Source organism: Neophocaena asiaeorientalis, unplaced genomic scaffold (genome assembly GCF_003031525.2).
Source record: "Neophocaena asiaeorientalis asiaeorientalis breed wild unplaced genomic scaffold, Neophocaena_asiaeorientalis_V1.1 scaffold99, whole genome shotgun sequence".
NCBI lineage: Eukaryota > Metazoa > Chordata > Mammalia > Artiodactyla > Phocoenidae > Neophocaena > Neophocaena asiaeorientalis.
This window is the reverse complement of record NW_020173022.1, coordinates 280,820-301,806: the sequence shown is the minus strand read 5'-3', so window position 1 is coordinate 301,806 and position 20,987 is coordinate 280,820. Positions and strand designations below refer to the sequence as shown.

The window sequence follows — 20,987 nt, the reverse complement described above, 5'->3', positions numbered from 1 at the left end:
AGAGTATAGTATAAAAAAGAGGAAAAATGTTTTATAATATGAAGCATAAAGTATATTAAATAAACAAAGTTGGGGCAGGGAGGAGGAGAGAAGTACCTCACAAAGTAAAATATGTTATTCCCAAATAAAGTTTCTTTTTTCATAAGTAAAGATATTCATTAATTGTAACCTAAATAATCTACTGGTAATCTTGATTACAGACTGGACAATACCTCAACCTAACAGAATAAAATGAAAACATGTCTAAGAAAAGTATCTCCATATTTACTCCCCACCCCCTGCCCCAAAACAAATTAAACATGTGCCAAAGTGAGAATATATCGAATTCAAACCTCAATCATAAACCAGTACAAGAAGCTGGACTACAAGGCATAACAGATACATCTAATAACTGCAAAATTAAATCACAACCACACCCAGTTAAAAATTATACTGCCTTGATATCCTAAATGAATGCTTTCATAGTAATACATTTTCATCAAGCAATATTAAGTATCCTAGAAGATATGCAAGAGGAAAGACAAGAACAAGTCTGCTTTTCTTCTACCTCTCCTAAAGGGTAAAAGCTATACATTTAATAGGTATCTTATTCTACTTCTCCTGTGAACTCAAACTTAGCATATTTATAGTCAAAGAAGTTTACTATCAAGCAAGCTCTACCTTTTCCCTCAATGGGTTAAGAACCATTTAACTATAATTATTAGCAGAGAATAATACTTAAACTATATATTATATTCAATTTTTTGACTGAACAGCCCATTTTGTCATCTGCTTAAATGTTTAACTAGAAAATCAAAACAATCATTAGTAGTCCCAACCATGTTGTCCATGGTTACTTTATCCACATGCATAACTGATGAGAAAGATCAAGAATCCTTCTCTCATAAATTTCATTTCCAACCTGGAAGCTGTGTAATAGCTTTTTAAATAGTTTTTGAAACAAATGCTTGCCTTATGGGCTTAAGCAGTTCTATCATATATTTGTTTTGTTCTTCACATGTTCAAATGGTTCAAATTTGTATGTCTGTGGTCATAAATGAGGGTAGTTCTATAACTTCCTTCCCCCTACAGAAGAATTTAAATATCATCTGAAAGCATACTAAGGTTTGAAAGGAACAGGTGTACAGCTTAGTAAACATCAGCTTTCTGAATGACTTAACCAAAATCTTATGAAAGTCAACAAAAACCACAACAAATGTAATAGAATACACCATTAAGCATACATGCTGCTCAATGCTTCCTTTAGAATGTATTTTAAAAGAAAGTGGGAAAAAATGATGAAGCAGTTAACATTCATCAGAAGGGTAACAATGTTTTCCACATACCATAAAAACAAAGCTGTAGGCATAATTCTCAACAAGTCATGACCTGCACAACTCATATCCTGATTTCCACATCTAAAAATTAAAAATTATGTCACAGGTATTCTATGTGAATCTTCTATGCATTTTCTATCAAACTGTCAAGAGTTTAATACACATACGCAAAAATAAATAAAACCAAATCCTGATTAATTGAACAACTATGGATGTTGTACACTGGAATGGAATGGAAGAATGTTTAAATGATATTTACTGTGAACTGAAAATTACAGATATAATGTCTAATTCTAAAATATAATGCTAAAAATATTTCAGAAAGGTACTTTCCTTTCCTTTCTTGAGTTCCCAACTTAGTAGATGTAAAAGAGTAAATACAAGTAAGTTCTTTTTTTGATATGTGAAGTTTGTTTTTTCCCTCTGGGCACACTGAACTGACTGTATGAGTCTAATACACAGTCTACAGGTTGCTCTTGGATTGAATTCTTGACATCAGTTTGTTATTTTAGTCATTCACCCTTTTAATAGTGATTTTTATCATGCTGTACAAGTATTAGTACTACCCTGGGTTTAGCCCATGCCTTCCAGCTAAAAATTCAAACATTTTCAGAACTATCACTTTATTTTATCCAGAGCTACTGTGATGGTGATGGGGGGCAGCCTCAATTTTTCAAGCAGGAAAAATTACCTACAGGAAAAAAAAATCATTTGTAGAGGTTTTAAAACTAAGATATCAGAGACCTGGAATTCTTATCATCACCTGGAGAGGTGACCAGAGTAACCCAAAGAGGTTTCAACAATTTTGCATACAAACAGAAAAAACTCAACACAAAATATGGCCACCATGGTCACAGTAAGTCTAAAAAACAAAGTGCCTCAATCTATTTTAAATCTTAATCACCAAAGAGAGTTTATATATTCAAGCGACACATCCCCCTCCCCAAATCTTGTTGTTCTAAAGGAAAAACTCTAAAAACAGGCTTTCCAACAATTAAAAATTATTTCCTGAAGAACAGAAGTTGATTTTTTTTTTTAAATAAAAAAGGCTAGTATTAGCCAAAATTTGAAAACAGTTAACAGTTTCTAAAATCTGGAAATTGATCAACAGTCCTATTGCAGTAACCATTCCAATTACCTTCTGCATTAGCATTTATGGGAACAACTATGCACTATGGCTCCATCTTACTTTTCACTAGGCATTTTTTATAGAAGACATTCACATTCGGTATGCAAAACTTTTTAAATTAATATGTACATATTATTTAGGTACACTTTGTACCTTGTTTCAGATTTAGACTGTTTTTAGAACTACATGAAATGCTCTCAATAGAAATTTCCAAAAAGCAAAAATGTCCTCCATTCCAGTTGAACTCTAAATCCACACTATTTACTGAAAATATCCTCTGAACCAGAAGAGCTAGCGGTAGGGAGGGACCTACTGCAAATTCAAGCAGGCTTGTGCTTTGCAAATGCTTTCCTCCTTCCCAGCTCAATCCACTTCTCCCCCCTCCCCCGAGTTGGTTGCATATGCGATTAAGCATTTATGCATAGTCAACTCCACACATGCTATTTCCATATTAAAGCTTATAAGAAAGAACCGTGCTGGTACCCACCTAGAACATAGTCACTGCAGTCCAGCATTGCTGTGAAATCTTCTAGAGGTTCAGACAGTCCAAAGCAAGGAAGAAACAGGTAGCGGTTTGGGGTAGGGGAAAGAAGGTACTATTATTTCTAACAAATCTACACTATATTCTTAAAAGAACAAGGGTGGGAGGTGGAAAGTGGATTGGGGGAGAAGCGAAATACAACTTCAGTTACACCATAGCAATCTTCAACTGAATAAGGAAACTTCAGTTGCTCACAGGAGTTTTAGCCTCTCCTACCAGCTAGGACTGACATTGTCAAGGCAACTGAAGCATGAAAAGTTCCTCTTTTTGTAATAAAATAGAAACAAAGATTGCAGCTGGCAGTTTCCATAATGAAGCTTTATCAGTATGCGCGTGATTAGGGCCTTATGCAAATCTCTCCTCGTTAGCACAGCAGCCAGTACTTTGAAGTCTACGAACAATTCATTTACAGAATACACTGAAAGCACTCCCTGCATAATTTAAATCATTGCATAAATATTTATCAGTCCATTTGCATATTAATTGGCAGTGCATGAAGGGAAAAATTATCTCCTGAGTGCCAGCATAATAATTAGGAGGATAAAATGAGATTTCTTCCAATGGCCTGGCTTCTTGGACCTAACTTGAGATAGTACCGGGGGAGAAGGGAGGGACAGGAGACAGAGTTCTGTTAAAATGCCACTGAAATGACACGTACAAATTAGAAACAACTCTACAGTCTTAAGCACCTTTAATCTTATTCCTGCTGGCAACAATGACTTCAGTAATAAGGGGATTTGCAAAAAGCTTTCTACACAATCCAAATAATCCCAAGGAAACAATTAGCAAGGTAGAAGCAGAACATAGGGCTGTCAAGATGGTGCTAGCCTACTGATAGAGAATTTTCCGAATATTAACATACACTGTCAGGTGAAAGTCCTACTTTAAAACGAGGCACCAGTATAAATCTGGAAGCAGTGTAGGATCTATAAAATTATCTTCCAGAGTATGAAAATTCATTATCTACAAATCCTTTTATACTACCAAATTAACCAAATAGATTAGTTGAATACCACATATCATACAATATTCTTCCCCCATCAGAATCAATCTAAAGTGTACGACAGTCTGTTATTTACAATATCAATCATCAAAAAATGGGTCATGTAAATTGTAGAATTAGTATTTTCAAGTAAATTTCATTTAATGTATATGAATCTATAGACTCAGAATACTTACAAAAGAATATATTTATTTAAAGTGAATTTACAAGGTAAAACATCAACCCCAAATTTTTTAGGCATTACCGTATGACAACATTCCAATGTTATCATCATAGACAATTCAGGAGATTTGTAAAAACCCATGAAATAGGCATTATTACCCCCCTTTTAAAATAAGGAAACTGAGGCACAGAGAGCTGAAGTAGTTTATCTAATGTCACACTAATAATCTGGAGTCAGGATTTAAAACCAGATTTTGCTGACATTAAAATTTGAGCTCTTGGCTACTATTATACCTATGGACAAGTTATACATTTAAGGAACTGGTAGGCATGGGGGGCTTGAATCAAGCAGCAGACTAAAATAGCTTACTTTCAGTGTCGTAAGGAAGCCAATAATTGGTGACAACAATTTTGTGTTTAAAAGTCAAGGGTGTATGGATACACAGAAGAGTGCACTAGGCTTGAGGCGAGTTCTCAAGGGTATTATTCCATTAACAATTGCTTTTATTTAGAACTAATCTTCAAGGATGCCAAGTGTCTGATTTTTTAAAATATGTATGTACCTTTTCCCAACATTAAGGATGAAATTAAATTCAACATGCATATGAGGAAATGAAAGACAACATTTCTATAAGGGACCTTCAAAAGATTTCCCTGCAAGTCAATAACTTTGCTAGGAACAGAACCAAAAACCTTTCTTAACTTTTAGATCAGCACTCTATTTATACTGCTAGTTTTTCTATGTTTTACAGAACCACAAAATCCATAAAAGGAGAGGGTTTGGGGGAGAAATTTAACAATGACGTGTAGTACCCATGAGACTTTCCCTCTTTGAACCTTCCTTTTCTCATCTGTAAAATGATACTATCTTTTTCATGAGGTTGCTGTGCGGATAAATGTGCTTGTGCTTCTCAGACTAGACCCTGGACTGGAGCATGAGGTAGTTGTGCCAGGGAAGACCTCAAGACACGATAAACATGGTGCATCCTTTAAGAACATTGATTTTATTCAATAATGAATCATAATACTTTTTAGTAAAACAATCAAGAATATATTATGGAACAGAATACAAAATTCAAAAGAGTTTTTTAAGGTAGAATGTATTGGATTATACAACTTCTACTTGGTGGGAAAATATGAGAAGAAATGATGAATGTGAATAAATGCTTCTTTCCTTCCTCTTTTACCTTCATCAAATTTTACATTTATTGCCTGTATTTATCATAGAATCTCTCTGCATCTCACCATCTACCTTTTCGTACTGCATGCAGTTAAAACCTCTAAACTACCCTTCTTATGCCAATTAGGTCTTTCGTACATTAGTTAAGGATGACTTATAGCGACAGCCAGACAATCACTGCCAACGAAGGAGTATTTGCTGGAAGGTACCTTGCAGGGCAGGATTTCAGCAGTATAATAATCCTTCTCCCCCTCAGGCCAAGAGTCCCACAGGGTCTCTGCACAGCAGGCCTACAGCTCACTAACTCACACAGGTTACTATGCAAAGTGGGACCTCCTTCCCCACTGCTGCACAACTCACTATCTTCACTGCAGGAAGAGGGAGAGGGGCAAAAGAAGGAGGCAGCACTGAGATGCAGCTATCCAGAGTGACAGGAAGCCTCACCTTACCCAGGCAGCTGACTCGGTCACAATGGTGGGGGTGAGAAAACTCCCCTCCTGCCACTCTTGATCTAGGTACTTTGTGCATTCTAGAAGTCAGGCTTAAATACTAGAAGGTTGTCCAGGCCTTCTACAGTTGGACTGGGAGAGGGATGGCCACCATTTCTCCTCTACAGTCCCTTAACCGTGGAACAGCTGATCTGAAAGAGGGAAAGAGCTTTTCCCACAAAGTCTCAAATGTTCACCTCATTTGGTGCTCTGTCTGAAATATCAGATTAAAACTTAACCTAAAAAGAATGCCCTTTAAAAAGGAAAGCCGTTTCTGGGAAGTTTGTAGGACTGTTACTCACACTTCAGCATGAATTAATCCAATGAAATTGCTTTCCTTTAAGACCTAGTTTAGGAGTTGATTAGTGAGGTGATGGTTGTTTCCATTGGAAAACAGGCCAATAAACTCTTTTTTTAAAAAGAAGTTTACTTTTTTCTGAAGTATGGTTGATTTACAGTGTTTCAGATGTACAGCAAAGTGATTCAGATATATATGTATCTTTTTCAGATTCTTTCCCATTAAAGGTTATTACAAGATATTGATTATAGTTCCCTGTGCTATACAGTACATCCTTGATTTTTACCTATTTTATACATAGTACTGTGTATATGCCAACCCCAAATTTCCAATTTATCTCCCTCGCCCATCTCCCTTGGTAACCATAAGTTTGTTTTCTATGTCTGTGAGTCTATTTTTGTTTTGTAAATAAGTTCATCTATAGAATTTTTTAAGTTTCCACATATAAATGATATATGATATTTGTCTTTCTCTGATTTACTTTACTTAATATGATAATCTCTAGGTCCATCCATGTTGCTACAGATGGCATTATTTCATTCTTTTTAATGGCTGAGTAATGTCCACTGTGTATATATATCATATCTTCTTTATCTATTCATCTGCTGACAGACACTTAGGTTGCTTCCAGGTCTTGACTACTGTAAACAGTGCTGCTATGAACATTGAGGTGCATGTACCTTTTTGAGTTAAGTTTTCTTGGGATATATGCCCAGGAATGGGACTGCAGGATCATATGGTAACCCTATTTTTAGTTTTGAAAGGAATCTCCATACTTTTCCCCATAATGGCTATACCAATTTACACTCCCACCAACAGTGTAGGAGGGTTCCTTTTTCTCCATACCCTCTCCAGCATTTATTATTTGTAGACTTATTACTGATGGCCATTTTGACTGGCATATGTGAATGATGCCCCCTAAGGCTGCAATACAGGGATTTCAGTGCTTAAAACAACAGCAACAACAACAAAAAAAACCCCAAAATGGAATGTCTACCATTTACTAAAAATTTAGATGGGCAAATACCAAGAAAGAACTTACTTTATCAATGTGGCTATTAAGCACTGCCAAATAACAAGAGATCTGAAGGATAATCTTATTTCACAAAAAGTAAACTGAGGCCTAGAGAATGACTCTTAGGTGACACAGCTATTAAGTAGCAGAGAAAGTGGGGGTGGGGGGTATATAATACGGAAGTATGAGAGGAAAATAAGTACAATAAAATATGCTGAAACTCTTACCACATGACACAGAGATCTGTAGTTGCTGGTCAATTAAAAAGGTCAACTTAAATATAAAACCATTTATACATACCTTAAACATTTCATTTTAACATAAAGCACAAAACTATACATTCATTCACCAACCTTTTGATGTTGGACTAAAGCCTTTGCTTTAAGTTTGGGTCCACTAATTTGAATTTCCTCTTCTTTCTGGGATACATCATGCCCTTAACACACACTCTAATATTTCCAGTTTCAATTTCTTTAGCTTTGTTTTTCAAGCTTATCACATTTTCACATTTTATGTATGTGTATAAAATAAATATTAAAAACTCAAGAAAAATTTCATGAAACAATGCTCCTTCCTAGGTGTAATGTACTGATATGTTCTAATACATTTCTTCTTTTTTTTAAATTGATTTAAACCTAAGTTGATTTCATGACCCATGGACTGAAAAACTGCTTTAAAAGACACGTGAAGCAATCTGAGTACAGAATCTTTTTCCTTCTTACTTACTTTTTTTTTTTAAGAATAATTTATCCCTGATATTTTACAGCTCCCTTGTTCTCATCTAATTCAGCAGTATTTTTTTTTTTTACTTATTACCCTTTATCAGATCTTTTCAAAGCATTCAACTTAAGTTTTCACAGAAACATCACTTCTCTTTCCCTTGATTTATATAATAATTATTTAAAATGTGTGATTAAAATAAGTATAAACCAGCATGAAAAGGCTTGAGAGCACAAACATGTAAATGACTCCTGATATCCATACAGCTTCAGCAGCAGCAGCAGATATGCACAGACATACTAAGGAGGAGGCATTCAGCATGCTGTCGGGGAATCATCAGTATGTTTCAAGCAAGAATTCTCAGGGCATCAGTTAATTGGATCAGTCATTTAAGAGGTGGTTTGTTAAGGAAGCTACCACACTAGAAAGCAGCTAGTATTAAGTGGCTCATGCTCTGGTGTCTTCCATAACCTGTGCTATCTTATTTTTCTACAGCCATGCCATAGCTCATTTACTGCTCAGTCCAACACTCCGGCATCTTTTCAGCAAACATAGCAACATCACAAAATCCAATCCTGAATTGCTTAGCTGTAAAAGCTTAAATCTTGTGTAGCTTTACTAAAGTTTTACCATTACACTAAATTTTTCTGTCTAGTCTATCTTACCATCCTGTTTCTTTACTTCTATAACTGTCTTTTATTTGTTCTAATGTAAAGAGTTTTGCAAAGTCATTTATTTCATGTATGAACACATTCAACAAGTATTTTACTAAGTGCTGCCAGACACCAGGATAGGAATTGGGTCTACAACGCTGAGCCAAAGAATGCTTACAATTCAATAGTAAGCAATCATCTAAATACAGAGTTACAAAGTGTGAAAATTCCATGGAAGATCAGGTGACAACATGGCTTTAACACAGGCCTATTATTTGTCTTGACATACTTGGCTACTATTAGAGTTCTCTAACTTCAAGAAATGGAATGTGACTTCTTCTCTGATTCCATTTACTAAATCCATGAAAAACAGGCTTTGTTTTATTTAAAACCACATGCTGCTTTGTTTATTGTCATTCGTCCTTTGAACTATTTTGTTTCACTTCTGATATTGGTAATTTGCGACTTCTCTCTTTCTATCTCTTACTCCCAGGTTTCATAAATTTGTGTGAAAATACAGGTAACACAAGTATCCCAAAGTTCTACATGAGATACAAAATCTAAAGATATACTCCTTCACTAAACTAATTAAAATGTTCTTCAGACTAATCGGATGTTATTAATATCTCTTACCATTAACAGTACAGTGGCAGTCATTCCATAAATATTTACTAACTCTCAAACTGTCTGAAATACCGTTCCCTCCCTATATCAACTAGTGAAAAGTCTATCTATGCTATAAAGACAGGCTCAAAAGTTATGACCACAGATCTTCATTCCCCTCACTGTCAAGTAACTATCTGTTTCCCTGAAATCATATAGCAATGATAATATCCCTCTCTTTTGTTTTTAACTTTCTACTTTGAAATAGTTAGAAATTCACAGGACTTTATAGAGACGGGTCTCATGTACTCTTCATCCAGTTTCCCCCACTGGTTACTACATCTTATATAACTAACAGTACCGTACAACTAACAGTACAAATCCAGGAAACTGGTATAGAGCATATGTAAAGTTCTATGTTATTTTACTGTCACGTGTGTAGATTCATGTAACCACCACTGCAATCAAAATACATAACTATTTTTTCACAAAGAATTCCCTGCTGCTACCCCACTATAGGCATATCCACTCCTCTCCCTCTGGCTATTCCTAATCCTTGAGAATCACTCATCTGCCATCCATTTTTCTAATTTTGTCATTTTGGGATTATACAAATGGAATCATACAGTATATGACCATTTGAAGTTGGCATTTTTTACTCACCATAATGCCCTTAAGACCCATCCAAGTTATTCTGTGTATCAACAGTTTATTCCTTTTCATTGCTGAACAGAGTAGTGCATGGTATGGATGTACCATAGTTTGTCTAACCATTCACCAATTAAGGGACTTTTTCGTTGCTTCCAGTTTGGGGTCATTACAAATAAAGCTGCTATAAACATTCATACATGGCATGTACATAGGATCACAAGCTCCACCCTGGGAGGAAGTATTTGCAAAAGACATATCTGACTCTCATCTATAATATACGAAGCACATTCATGTACATATTTTTATGTGGACATAATTTTTTTTCCTCTGGGATAAATGCACAGAAGTGAGATTGCTTGGTCATATGACAATATATTTAGTTTTAAAGAAAATTCCAAATATTTTCCAGAATGGCTGTACCATTTGACATTCTCATGTACAATTGTTGTTAGTTTTGGGTTGTATTCTTTTTTAGATTCTTTTCCATTATAGTTTATTACAAGATATTGTCCTTGTTCCTTATCTGTTTTATATATAGTAGCATCTATCTGTTAATTCTGTTAAGATTTTAATAGATAAGATTATTCTCAAATTAATACAGGAATGCGGGCTAATTAGAATAGCTAAGAAAACTTTGAAAAAGAAAAATAAAGTGGGAAGAATCAGTCTTTAATTTTAAGACTTTTTATATAGCTGTAGGAATCAAACCTCAGGGCTTGATCCGTAGAGGCATTGACACATTGATCAATGGAATAGAATAGAAAACCCAGAAATATCCACACAAGTACAGCCAATAGATTTGTGACTAAAGTACAAAAGCAATTCAGTGGAGGAAGAATAGTCTTTTTGACAAATGATTTGGGGAGGGGTGGGGGAAGAACCTTTAACCTAAACCTCACACTAGGATAAAAACAGAAGAAAATTTTCAGTATGTAGGGCTTGGTGAAAAGTGCTTAATCATGACACCAGGAGCACAGTCCATAAAAGAAAAAAATTGATAAACTGAAAAATAAACTGAAAAATTTATCCAAATTAAAAAGGTTTTCTGTGTGCAAAACTCTGTGCTGCAAATCAAGGAAAGACTAAGATAGAAGAATACTAAAGAGACAACATGACAACTAAATGCAATGCATGATCCTGGATTGGATTCTTTTGCTATGAAGGGCATTTCTGAGACAACTAGAAAAATTTGGATATGGTCTATGGATTAGTTGATAGTAATGTATTATTGTAAATTTCTTGAGTTTATGTTTGTATCATGACTATGTAGAAGAATGTCCTTATTTGTAGGAATTATACACGGAAGTATTTGGAAGTGATGGACCATCAAGTCTGAGACCTACTCTCAAAAGGTTCAGGGAAAAAGTTACTTGTATTATTTTGCAACTTTTCTAAAAGTCTAAAATAATTTTAAAAGAAAAAGAAAGATTTAGCAAAGAAAAAAGGGAAAACGAAAAGAGATCAACAAACTACCATACACAGTTTTATTATCCTAGTGGAGTCTTGCTCTCCCCACTCCTCAGAAATTTCTGATCACAAGATGTGTATTAACACTGGCAACACTATAATTCTTACAGAATTGTGAAACGTATAGATAACCTAGCATGAGAGTGCACTTGAAACAAATTAAACAGTATTCTGATGGACATCTCAAAATATGAAGGATCTACATTCTAAAGCTCTACATTGAATTAATGGAAGTTCAGTAAAATTTATACTCAGATCTAAGCACTGAGTATTGAACAACTTTCCACCGTTGGTGTCATATCACTTATTTATTATCCAAAGAAAGAAAAAGAGCTTGAAATCCATTACAACCAAAAACTCTATTAAATATTTTAGAAACTCAGTTAATTTTAAATAAAATCTACCCAGGCATAAGAAAGTATGAGAAAATGAATTTTAAATGTGGTGTCATAGATATATTGTCATGTTCTTTTAAAACTATTTTAGTGGCACTACAATGTGTTATGTCTAAACTTCCCACTTAGGAGACCCTGAGCAAAGGACGTCACATCTGTTATGGGTTGAACTGTGTCTCGCCCAAGATGTTAAAGGCGAATACCCAGGATCTGTGAATGTGACCTTATTTGGAAATAGGGTCTTTGGAGATGATCAAGTTAAGATGAGGTCATTAGGATGAGCCCCAGTCCAATACTATTGCTGTCCTTACAAAAAAGGAAAATTTGAACACAGAGACAGATACATACAGAGGGCAGACAAGAAGAGAGGCATGGTACAGATTCTCCTTCACAACCTTTAGAAGGAACCAACATTGCCAACACCTTAATCTTGAATTTTTAGCCTCCAGAACTATGAAACAATAAATTGCTGTTGTTTAAGCCACCTGGTTTGTGGTACTTCCTAGTATCCCTAGGAAACTTAACACAACATTTGAACCTTATCATTTGAAAAATGGGAATGATTATGCTGTCTCCCAAGACTGTTCTTAAAATTAAAATGAGAATATTAGTTATTTTGAAAATAATCAGGAATTATAAAAATGATAACTGTATTACTCTAATATCTTGATAAATATTCAATAAATACTACTCAAGATTTTTCTCCTGTTACAACAAGAAATTTTAAGTGATGCTTTTGAATATTTCCATGTTTTTTAACTGACTTTTAATCCATAGGCCAGAAAATTATCTTTATTGTACATGGTAAGAACAGTTTTATTAATGTTTGAATTAGCTGAACATGGATGAAGAAGAATTTGGTTTCCTTTTTCTCATGTTTTAATCTTTAAATAACATTTCTTAAGAAGTATGAGTTTTCTCTTTTGAAAACTTTTTGAAAACTTTTTTAAAAACATTTTTTTTTGCAATATGATTGACATACAAAAAGCCATACGTATTTAATATATACAACTTTAATGTATACAAACTAGATAAGTTTGGAGATAAATTATACATCTGTGAGACTACAACTAAAGCCATAAACTTATTCATCATCTTTAAAAGTTTCCTTTGTGTCCCCCGCCCTGTTTTTTAATTAAAAATTTTTTTGTGTGGGGCAAGAGCAAGTAACTAAGATCTACCCTCTTAGCAAATTTTAAAATATATAATACAGTACTGTTAACTAACTATAGTCTTCAGAAAACTTAAAATCTAACTACCCGCCCCCCGCCCCAAGAAAGAAAACCCACTAATGCCCCTCTGGCCACATAAGCACTATACAGCAATCCCAGGCAGTTGTGATTCAGAGCACTGGAAACAATCAACAGCACTGGGATGGCCAAAAGTGGAGGACAAAAGAATATGAAGGGTTTAACAAGTTGACCATCCAAAAAAAACCAAGACATAGATTTGTGCATAATGCTTTCTTCTCTTTGCTCTACTTCCTGTACCGCTGTACTTTTCCATATATTAAAAATGAAAGCATGCATGTAGATGTGTATAGCATATATCCAACAGAGTAGGAATTCAATTAATGTTTGCTGCCCCAGCCCTACTTCACCTCCTTCCCTTCTACTCAGAGGATGATGAGTAGTTTCAAGTGATACTTAGGGTAGTTAATAACTTTGTAATCTCATCATAATGTCACTGTATCAATAAATTTCATACCACCTTCACAAGCTCCAGTTAGTTAGAATTTAACTAAAAAAATAATAAAATTTGTCAATGTATCTCACTTTTTATAAAGCTCTAACACATGACCATCTAGAACAGAATGGTACCAGAAAATCTACTTTACATTATTTCTCATTTTGAATAGCAGAGATTAAAATGCAAATAAATTACAATTCTTTGGTATAAGAGCTCCACATTACCAGGAATAAAACAGTTATGTGACATGGGCTACTACAAAATGTACTTTTTTATATCTCACTGTCTACATTCTGTGCACCCCCACCCTCTTTTGGCCAGGCAGGTCGTGGTGGTAATTTAATGAAAGATTCCTGGGGAAAGGTGAATTTCAAGGGATAAATCAGGTTTTAAGGCAAAGATTCTCCTGGTTTGGGCAAACTCACGTACTAAAGAAGAGGAATTTTCTTTATACTTCCATCATTACATCTTCATTTAAGATAATCAGATTTTGTTTATCCCAAAGCCAACCAGACACTCGAAATGTCTTAATTTCTGACTAATACTCTTTGCTATAACATCAAAATTTTTTCATTAAGGGTGTCAACTAATTTTGAAAGGTCTGTTTTAAAAATATTTTAGGAAAATAATCATTGTTTGATGATCAACTATAATAAGTAAAAACACTGGAGAGACAAATGTTCAGTCTCATTAAATATACCTCTGGACTTGCTCAAAGTAGCTTAGTTTAAACATGTATTTATAATATACAAATATATACTTTTCGAGGAGGTATAAAACTTACACCTTGAAATTACATTATAAAATAGCTAATATGATTTCTATAGGTAAAATCATTACAGAGGAAGACACGGTTTTATGGTTTCTCTACACTACCTCAGTATGTCTCTAAAGTGCTCAGATTTTTGAATGGGTGAATTAAGAGAGGAAATAATTCCATAATTAGTATCAGTAAACAAGGGATAGGTTGGATTTACGATTAACTTTTTATTCCAAAAATAAACAGACTTCATAGTTTAGTAACAGGCTTTGACATCAGAGAAAACTGTGTTTAAACTCCAGTTCTAGAATTCTAAAATTCTAAACTATATGACCCTTCCTAAGCCTCAGTTTCCTCATCTGTAAAACAGGTGCAACCACACTCCCAAGGGTTCTCCTCAGATTTGAACAAAATGTATCCAAAAGCTTCAATGGCCCCTAGTAGTTAATTAGTGGTTGTTAATATTATTGTTAATAGATAAAATATTTTACGTAGAATAAATAAAACCATTTCTTCTTTGCTGTTGCTACAGTAACATATTCAGTTACACAAAAGGAAAATCCATATGAAATGTCACTGTGGTTTATTCCCTTAGGCATGTTAATTTATATTTAAGGTACTTAAAAAAAGGCATGAGACTAGGAGTCTAGATTCTGATCTCAGCTCTACACTGGCTAAGGAAGCACTGAACTTCCTTAAAAAAGTTACTTCATCATTGGTAAAATGTAGGTTATAATATTTTGATTATAGATTAATTTTATAAAACTATTATTTACAAAGAACTTCTATTAAACTACCACATAGGGATTATTGCTAATGTTATATTATCACGATAAAGATGATACTTAACATTTACCCTATTTGCATTAATTTCACAACTTTTTCAAAAGAAACCAGAGCCTAATCTAAGTATTAGGGCAATCCTAAACTATTTTCCATTGAGGGCTAGGGCACAGGCATTCTAAGCATAACTCAATTATATCAATAAATATCAAACAAATTTCAGAGTTAAAAATGAAATATATATATTTAAGTCATTTTTATAGCCATTCCACAAAATTAAAGGCAATCATCATAACACCTGGATTTATCAGAGGCCACTAAATTAATAGCTTTTATTAGCAGAAAATATTTACCAGGTATAGAAAGACTGCATTCTTTCTTTGAATTGATTCATTGAAAACTGAGAGTAGTTTGGTAATTAAAAAGTCAGGAAAGCTCTTCTTACTTTTCCAGTCTATGAATACAAAAAGAGAAAAAGGCAAGACTGAGTAAGTCGTATAAAATAACCTAACACTTTAAGTGGGAACAATTACAAACAGTGGAGAACGCTGGATTACCCATCAAGGTATGGTCAGCTGCCTAAACATAAAAGTGATTAGAGGCAGGCAGCTCTCTTTTGCCTACTTCCTCATCTACAAAATGGAGTTACTAGCACTTGCCCTTACTTCAGAAACGTGGAGGTAAATCAGAAAGTTCTTGGAACATGTATTATAAGGGGGTGGTCTTTCATAAAGCTAGATAAAAAAGCCTACTTAGTATTTTCTTTAAAGGGTATATTTCATTAACTTAACAAAAGACCCCCAAATCCAACACTAACCTCCCTCCAAATTCACAAGTATCTATTTCAACTGGCTACACCCACACACATAGATGATAGACATAAATGAATATAGATTGCTATCACTGTATTCTGGAAAAAGGTGCAAGATTACATTTTGTCTTTGAAAAATGAGAAAGATCAATACTTGGCACACACAGGTGTGTAAATTTACCATCACTGGTTGACCATCACATTCTTTGCCATGAGGCCTCAGAACCCTAATAGTAGGTTCAAGCAGCCAGCCTTAACAGATGAAGAGGAGATGGTACGTGCACTGACTCTTATTTGCCAACTACCTCTACTACATAGCTTTGTTTGAATTAGTACAACTAATCAGTAGTTGGTATAAATTAGTATAACTGATCGAGTAGTATAACATTAATGAAAACCATCTAAGTTTTATATAACAGTACTCATGTTAACTAGATCATATAATTTTTTCTATACATTCTGTGATGTTCCTAACTACTTCATGAAACTTTGAACCAAGAGCTTAGTTAAGTTCCATGGTGCACACAAAAGCAAATATGTAAATAGTTGAAACTATCTGCTTAAAAAGGAGTTATTTTTGTGAGAGAAGGGGCTTATAGTAGCTCATAATACTTGAAAATAGAGATCAACATTAAAATTCTGCCACCATTCTCCAACAGTGGTCAAAAATTTACTAAGACATTTTATTATGTTATACAACTGAAAAGAAACTGAATTTTTTCTCTCTCTTGAAAAAAAAGTCTGATCTATATGTACTTTAACTTCTTTAAAAGAATTTTAAAATTGTTAAGTTGTAAGAGGATATACCTAAAACAAAAAGCAAAACAAAACAGAAACACATGAACAACTAAATACACAAAACAAATATAAACTTCAGCACATCCACCAAACTCCTCCAGAGCAGGAACTATAATGAATAAGGAAAACCCACCTACTCTTCCTCCTTTAGACCAATGTGATGGTTACAAACTGACAAGCTCTTTCTGGCTGTCCACTGGCACATCTACAGACCTCTTATTCTTTTGAAATTTCCCCAACTTAAATTGGATGCAAATAAGCCAGGTGTGGTCCCTACAAAAGTAATCCTGCTAGTCCCTACTGAGCTGCCATAGAAACATGCACAGCTGGCAATGGCAAAGAGGTTGTGTACTGGCCTCAGACTAGCTTAAAAAGTTTCAATACTCATTGAATGAAATAACAATTATGGTATCTTAGTAAAGAACAAATACAACAACAACAAAAATCCCTCTTTGCTTGAAACATTAAGCAAAATAATGGAAAGTATTTTCTTCTCGTCCAAAAGTGGCTTTCAGCCTGGCAGCAGCTATTAATGTGTCTGTGAAAAGTTACAATTACCAATGGCAACCATTCTTTTACCAAAGAAATATATTTTATGAGAGTACTCCCTGTAGGTGACTCAATGTAATAACCAACATCCAGAGAGAAACAATACAAAGTCTAATCTAAACAGTAGTAAATACCATGTATCTTTTCCTTAAATAAATTCAGTATGACTCTTCACTGATTTTACTAAAAATAAAGGTTTTTACAGCAGTGATTCTTAAAGGGCAGTACCTAGATCAGCATCATCAGGAAAATTATTGGAAATGTAAATTCTCAGTCCCCTACCCCAGACCTACGGAATCAGAAACTCTGGGCATGGGAGGTCTAGCAATCTGTGTTTTCACAAACCCTCTAGAAGATTCTGATACACGCTAAAGTTTGAGAACCACTGATTTACAGTGCCAAATTTCAGAGGAGGCTGAAATATGAAATAGAAAATGCAATGCTGACCCCTTGGAAGTAAGGCATAGTAACAAATGTAAAGGAAAACTCACTGGCCTCCTGAATTAAGTCTCTTTGCTAGTATCTCACTGTCTAAAATATACGCAGAAATTAACAGTGGTACATCATGTCTGTCTTTCCTACACATGCCAAGCACAAAAGGAAAATCAGAAGTGTCTGTTCCTGATTACTCAAGGAGAGGAGGATCCTTGCATGTAAGACTCAATCCACTGCCATTCCCAGCCCATTACCAACCACAACCCATTTCCAATCACTGAGGTCTTCAGACACGGGGCAGCGAACCTAACCATTTATTACTTTATAATAAAAGAGAGATATCTTTTTTTCAGATATCAAACATGTATGTAGGGATGAGCCTGAAGTTTGAGTCATAAATTTTAACCTTCCTCACTACAGTTGGCCCTCCATATCTGTGGGTTCTGCATCCACGGATTCAACCAACCAATGTAGATCGAAAATATTAAAAAAAAAAAAAAAAAAAAAATTCAGAAAGCTCCAAAAAGCAAAACCTGGCAACTACTGACAGGGCATTTGTATTATATTTACAACTATTTATGCAGCATTTACATTGTATTAGGTATTATAATTAATCAAAAGATGATTTAAAGTACTATTATCAGAGGATGTGTATAGGCTATATGCAAATACTTTGTCATCTTATACAAGGGACTTGAGCACCCTTGAGTTTTGGTATCCACAAGGGTCCTGAAACCAATCCCCCCAGTGCCAAGGGATGACTGTACTTGTAAAAAAAATTTTTAAGAAACATACATGGATGCAGTTCTTCCTTAGTATCTAACGTATTAGATAGTTCATGTACTACAAAATACTCTTTTCATTTTTCTATTAACTTCTGTATAACCATTTATAATTTCTTCCCTATTTCCTTTAAGACAATGGGCAGCACTTCAAAAAAAACTCAGCCCAGGTAGTGACATTAAAGTGATCAGAGAGATATATTATGGAGAAAAACCACTGGGTAAATCAAATATTCCATATATCATTAGAATCAATGAATTCAAGCCAGTTGAATAGTTTTCTGAAGGTCATAATTTAAACTAAATTGTTAAATACCTTCAGTATTATACCTGCAGAATGTACTTTAAAAATCATATTTTAAGTAAACTGAAGACAGGTCACAATTTACAAAAAAAAAAAAAAAAACACAGGAAATTCAAAGGAGAGTGTTTATGTACTTACTCCCAGGATTATTCTGTAATCTCTTTTGTGATAAGAAGTATGATGAAACTTACTCAAAGGTCAGATTCTTGACTTTACAAACAAGGCAGGAAGCAGAAATGAATATACATTTGACTTGTTTTCTCCTGCTTGTTACTTTCTTTTCTTAAATTAGAAAACACTTGAATTATAGGAACATTTTTACTCAAATATTCAAGGAACATTTTTACTTAAGGGATAAATTCAAATCTCAATTTCTAAGCTTAACGTATTTCCAGCAGTCTCTATTCTTTTGGAAAAAGAAATATAAAGAAAACAAATCCTAAGATCATCACTATTGTCATATAATTAAAAAAAAATTCTACATCAAAGCAGCAATACAGAATAAATTTAAGTAGGAAACTGATTCACAGGCTCCTCTTTCTCTTTGTTAAATATTGGTGTTCCTTCAGGCCCACCCTTGGTCCACTGCTCACTATACCAGTGACTGCCAAAGTATTGTCTTTGTGCCACTAGTGGGCCAGAACTGATCCAATAATGCCAATTTCATTGACTTTGATGTTTGACTGTGCGCTACATACTAGTGGTGCATGCTGGTTGCCATTCCAACTCTCCCACGTGGATAAGGGCAATGATAATCAGATCAAGGGAAAGACCTGAATGCTTAAGTCCCCCTAGTTAGTGACTCGTTCAGGAATGAACTGTATCCCAGAAGTTTACTCAATTCTGGCTGATGAAATCAAGGAAAGAGCTCATGAACTTTTACTCTCACTTTGAATACAGACAGTAAGCAGAGAATCTCCTTCCTTTGGACACGAACAAGGAAGCATATTTTCCTGGCTGCTGCTGGAAGTTGTTTTGCAACCATAAGGAAAAGAACCTGAGGGCACAGAAACACAAAGAGCCCAGTTCTACCATGCTTGAAGCTTCTGATCTCTTAATCTTGTGAGCCAAGTCAAACCAAATATCTGGGAGTGCGTGTGTGCACATGTGTGTATACACACATACAATTTTCTAACGTGAATTTGAGAGAAAGCCAGTAGGACAGTGAAACAGGCATGCCAGATCTCAGGAGCTCCAAGCCAGCAGCATTTCTACAGGGTAGTCGTACTTCATTTTGCCTACTACGAAGGGACGAGAGCCCCTATAGTAATGTCACTCAGATAATCTTCTACTACCTCAGACCATTTGGGAGACAAAATGAGGCTATTAAAATTACCTATTCTAAGCTTGAATTTGCTATTAAACAGATTTTATTTTCACTTTAGAAAAATTCCCCAACAATACGCTAACATGCTATAGAAGAATGTTATGCTTAGTGTGAAAGAGGGAAGCACCTAGCACCTCCTCCCACCCTGAAAAAATATCAATAAAACCTTAAAAGAAAAAAGTATTGTATTGTAGACCACCCCTAACAATCTCCTTCTACTTAGAGAGACCATCATCTTCCAGACAACTCACCATTCTGGCTGAGCCCCTTCTTACAAATATACCATTCCTTTGTACTACGATAATCTCAATACTTAGAGAAAAATTAGACAGGAAGATGCAGAGTACAGGCCATTAAAGAAAATAAAAGTGGCACAACTGATCATAACATAATCAGCTTGTGCATACTGCCAATGGACATTTTCCAAGGTTTTCCCTTATCATTTAACAAGAATAGTTTAAGCACCATTGTCCTCTATCACTAGATTTAGAATAAAATCTAACATAAAAGGTAACCTTTATCTCTCCTGGTTCTTACAAACAGCAAAGGATAAAAATCTTAGAGTTTTAGAGCAGAGAGAAATGTTAACAACAATCGATGCAATCCCTTCATTGTACCAACTAAGAAATTGTGTGCAAGTTTGCATCATTTATTTTGGAACACCCTGTGAGTGATGGCACAGCTGAAATTCAGATCCATTTTCTGATTTTTAGTCCATATAAGTGCTCTTCACATTGACCACCTCCCTTTTAGAAATGCAAAAATATTTTCCAACAATTTTATAAAGTCACTTTTTAAAAAGTGATCAATGTCATGTCAACCTTTTTAAGTATACTGACTACTGATCATTATTCTCTAACAGTCACTTTATAATAAGTGTTTATATATTCATTCATTAATTCATTCACTCAACAAATAACTTTAAGAAATTATTATGTATAGGGCTCTGTACTCTGCTCCACAGGGCCAGAAAGATCAATCAGACATGAAAAGCTATCAGACTGAAAGCAATCAGACTGAAAAGCTAGAACAAGACATTAGAAATCTATAATTTAAGTAAAAGCTGAGAAATGTTTTTACTTTTTGTTAAAAGGGAACAAACATATGCATATTTTAAGAGAGAAATAT

At 34.6% G+C, this 20,987-nt stretch overlaps 1 protein-coding gene across 8 annotated transcripts in view; it reads right to left on the bottom strand.

Moving 5' to 3' along the window:
• The window catches only part of POU2F1 (POU class 2 homeobox 1), a 107,367-nt gene extending 92,058 nt beyond the window's left edge, over positions 1-15,309 (bottom strand). For 6 of the 8 annotated variants that reach the window (XR_003002913.1, XM_024742457.1, XM_024742450.1 and 3 more), the window contains exon 1: positions 2,933-3,131. Coding sequence is in view for 5 of the 8 variants with exons in the window: in XM_024742457.1 (XP_024598225.1) it covers positions 2,933-2,960 (28 nt within the window). In the remaining 3 variants the exon portion in view is untranslated. Of the gene's footprint in view, positions 1-2,932; positions 3,132-15,206 lie in introns of those variants that run through there. The other 2 variants (XM_024742453.1, XM_024742452.1) reach the window with 2 other exon arrangements.
• Between the last annotated feature and the right edge of the window lie 5,678 nt (positions 15,310-20,987).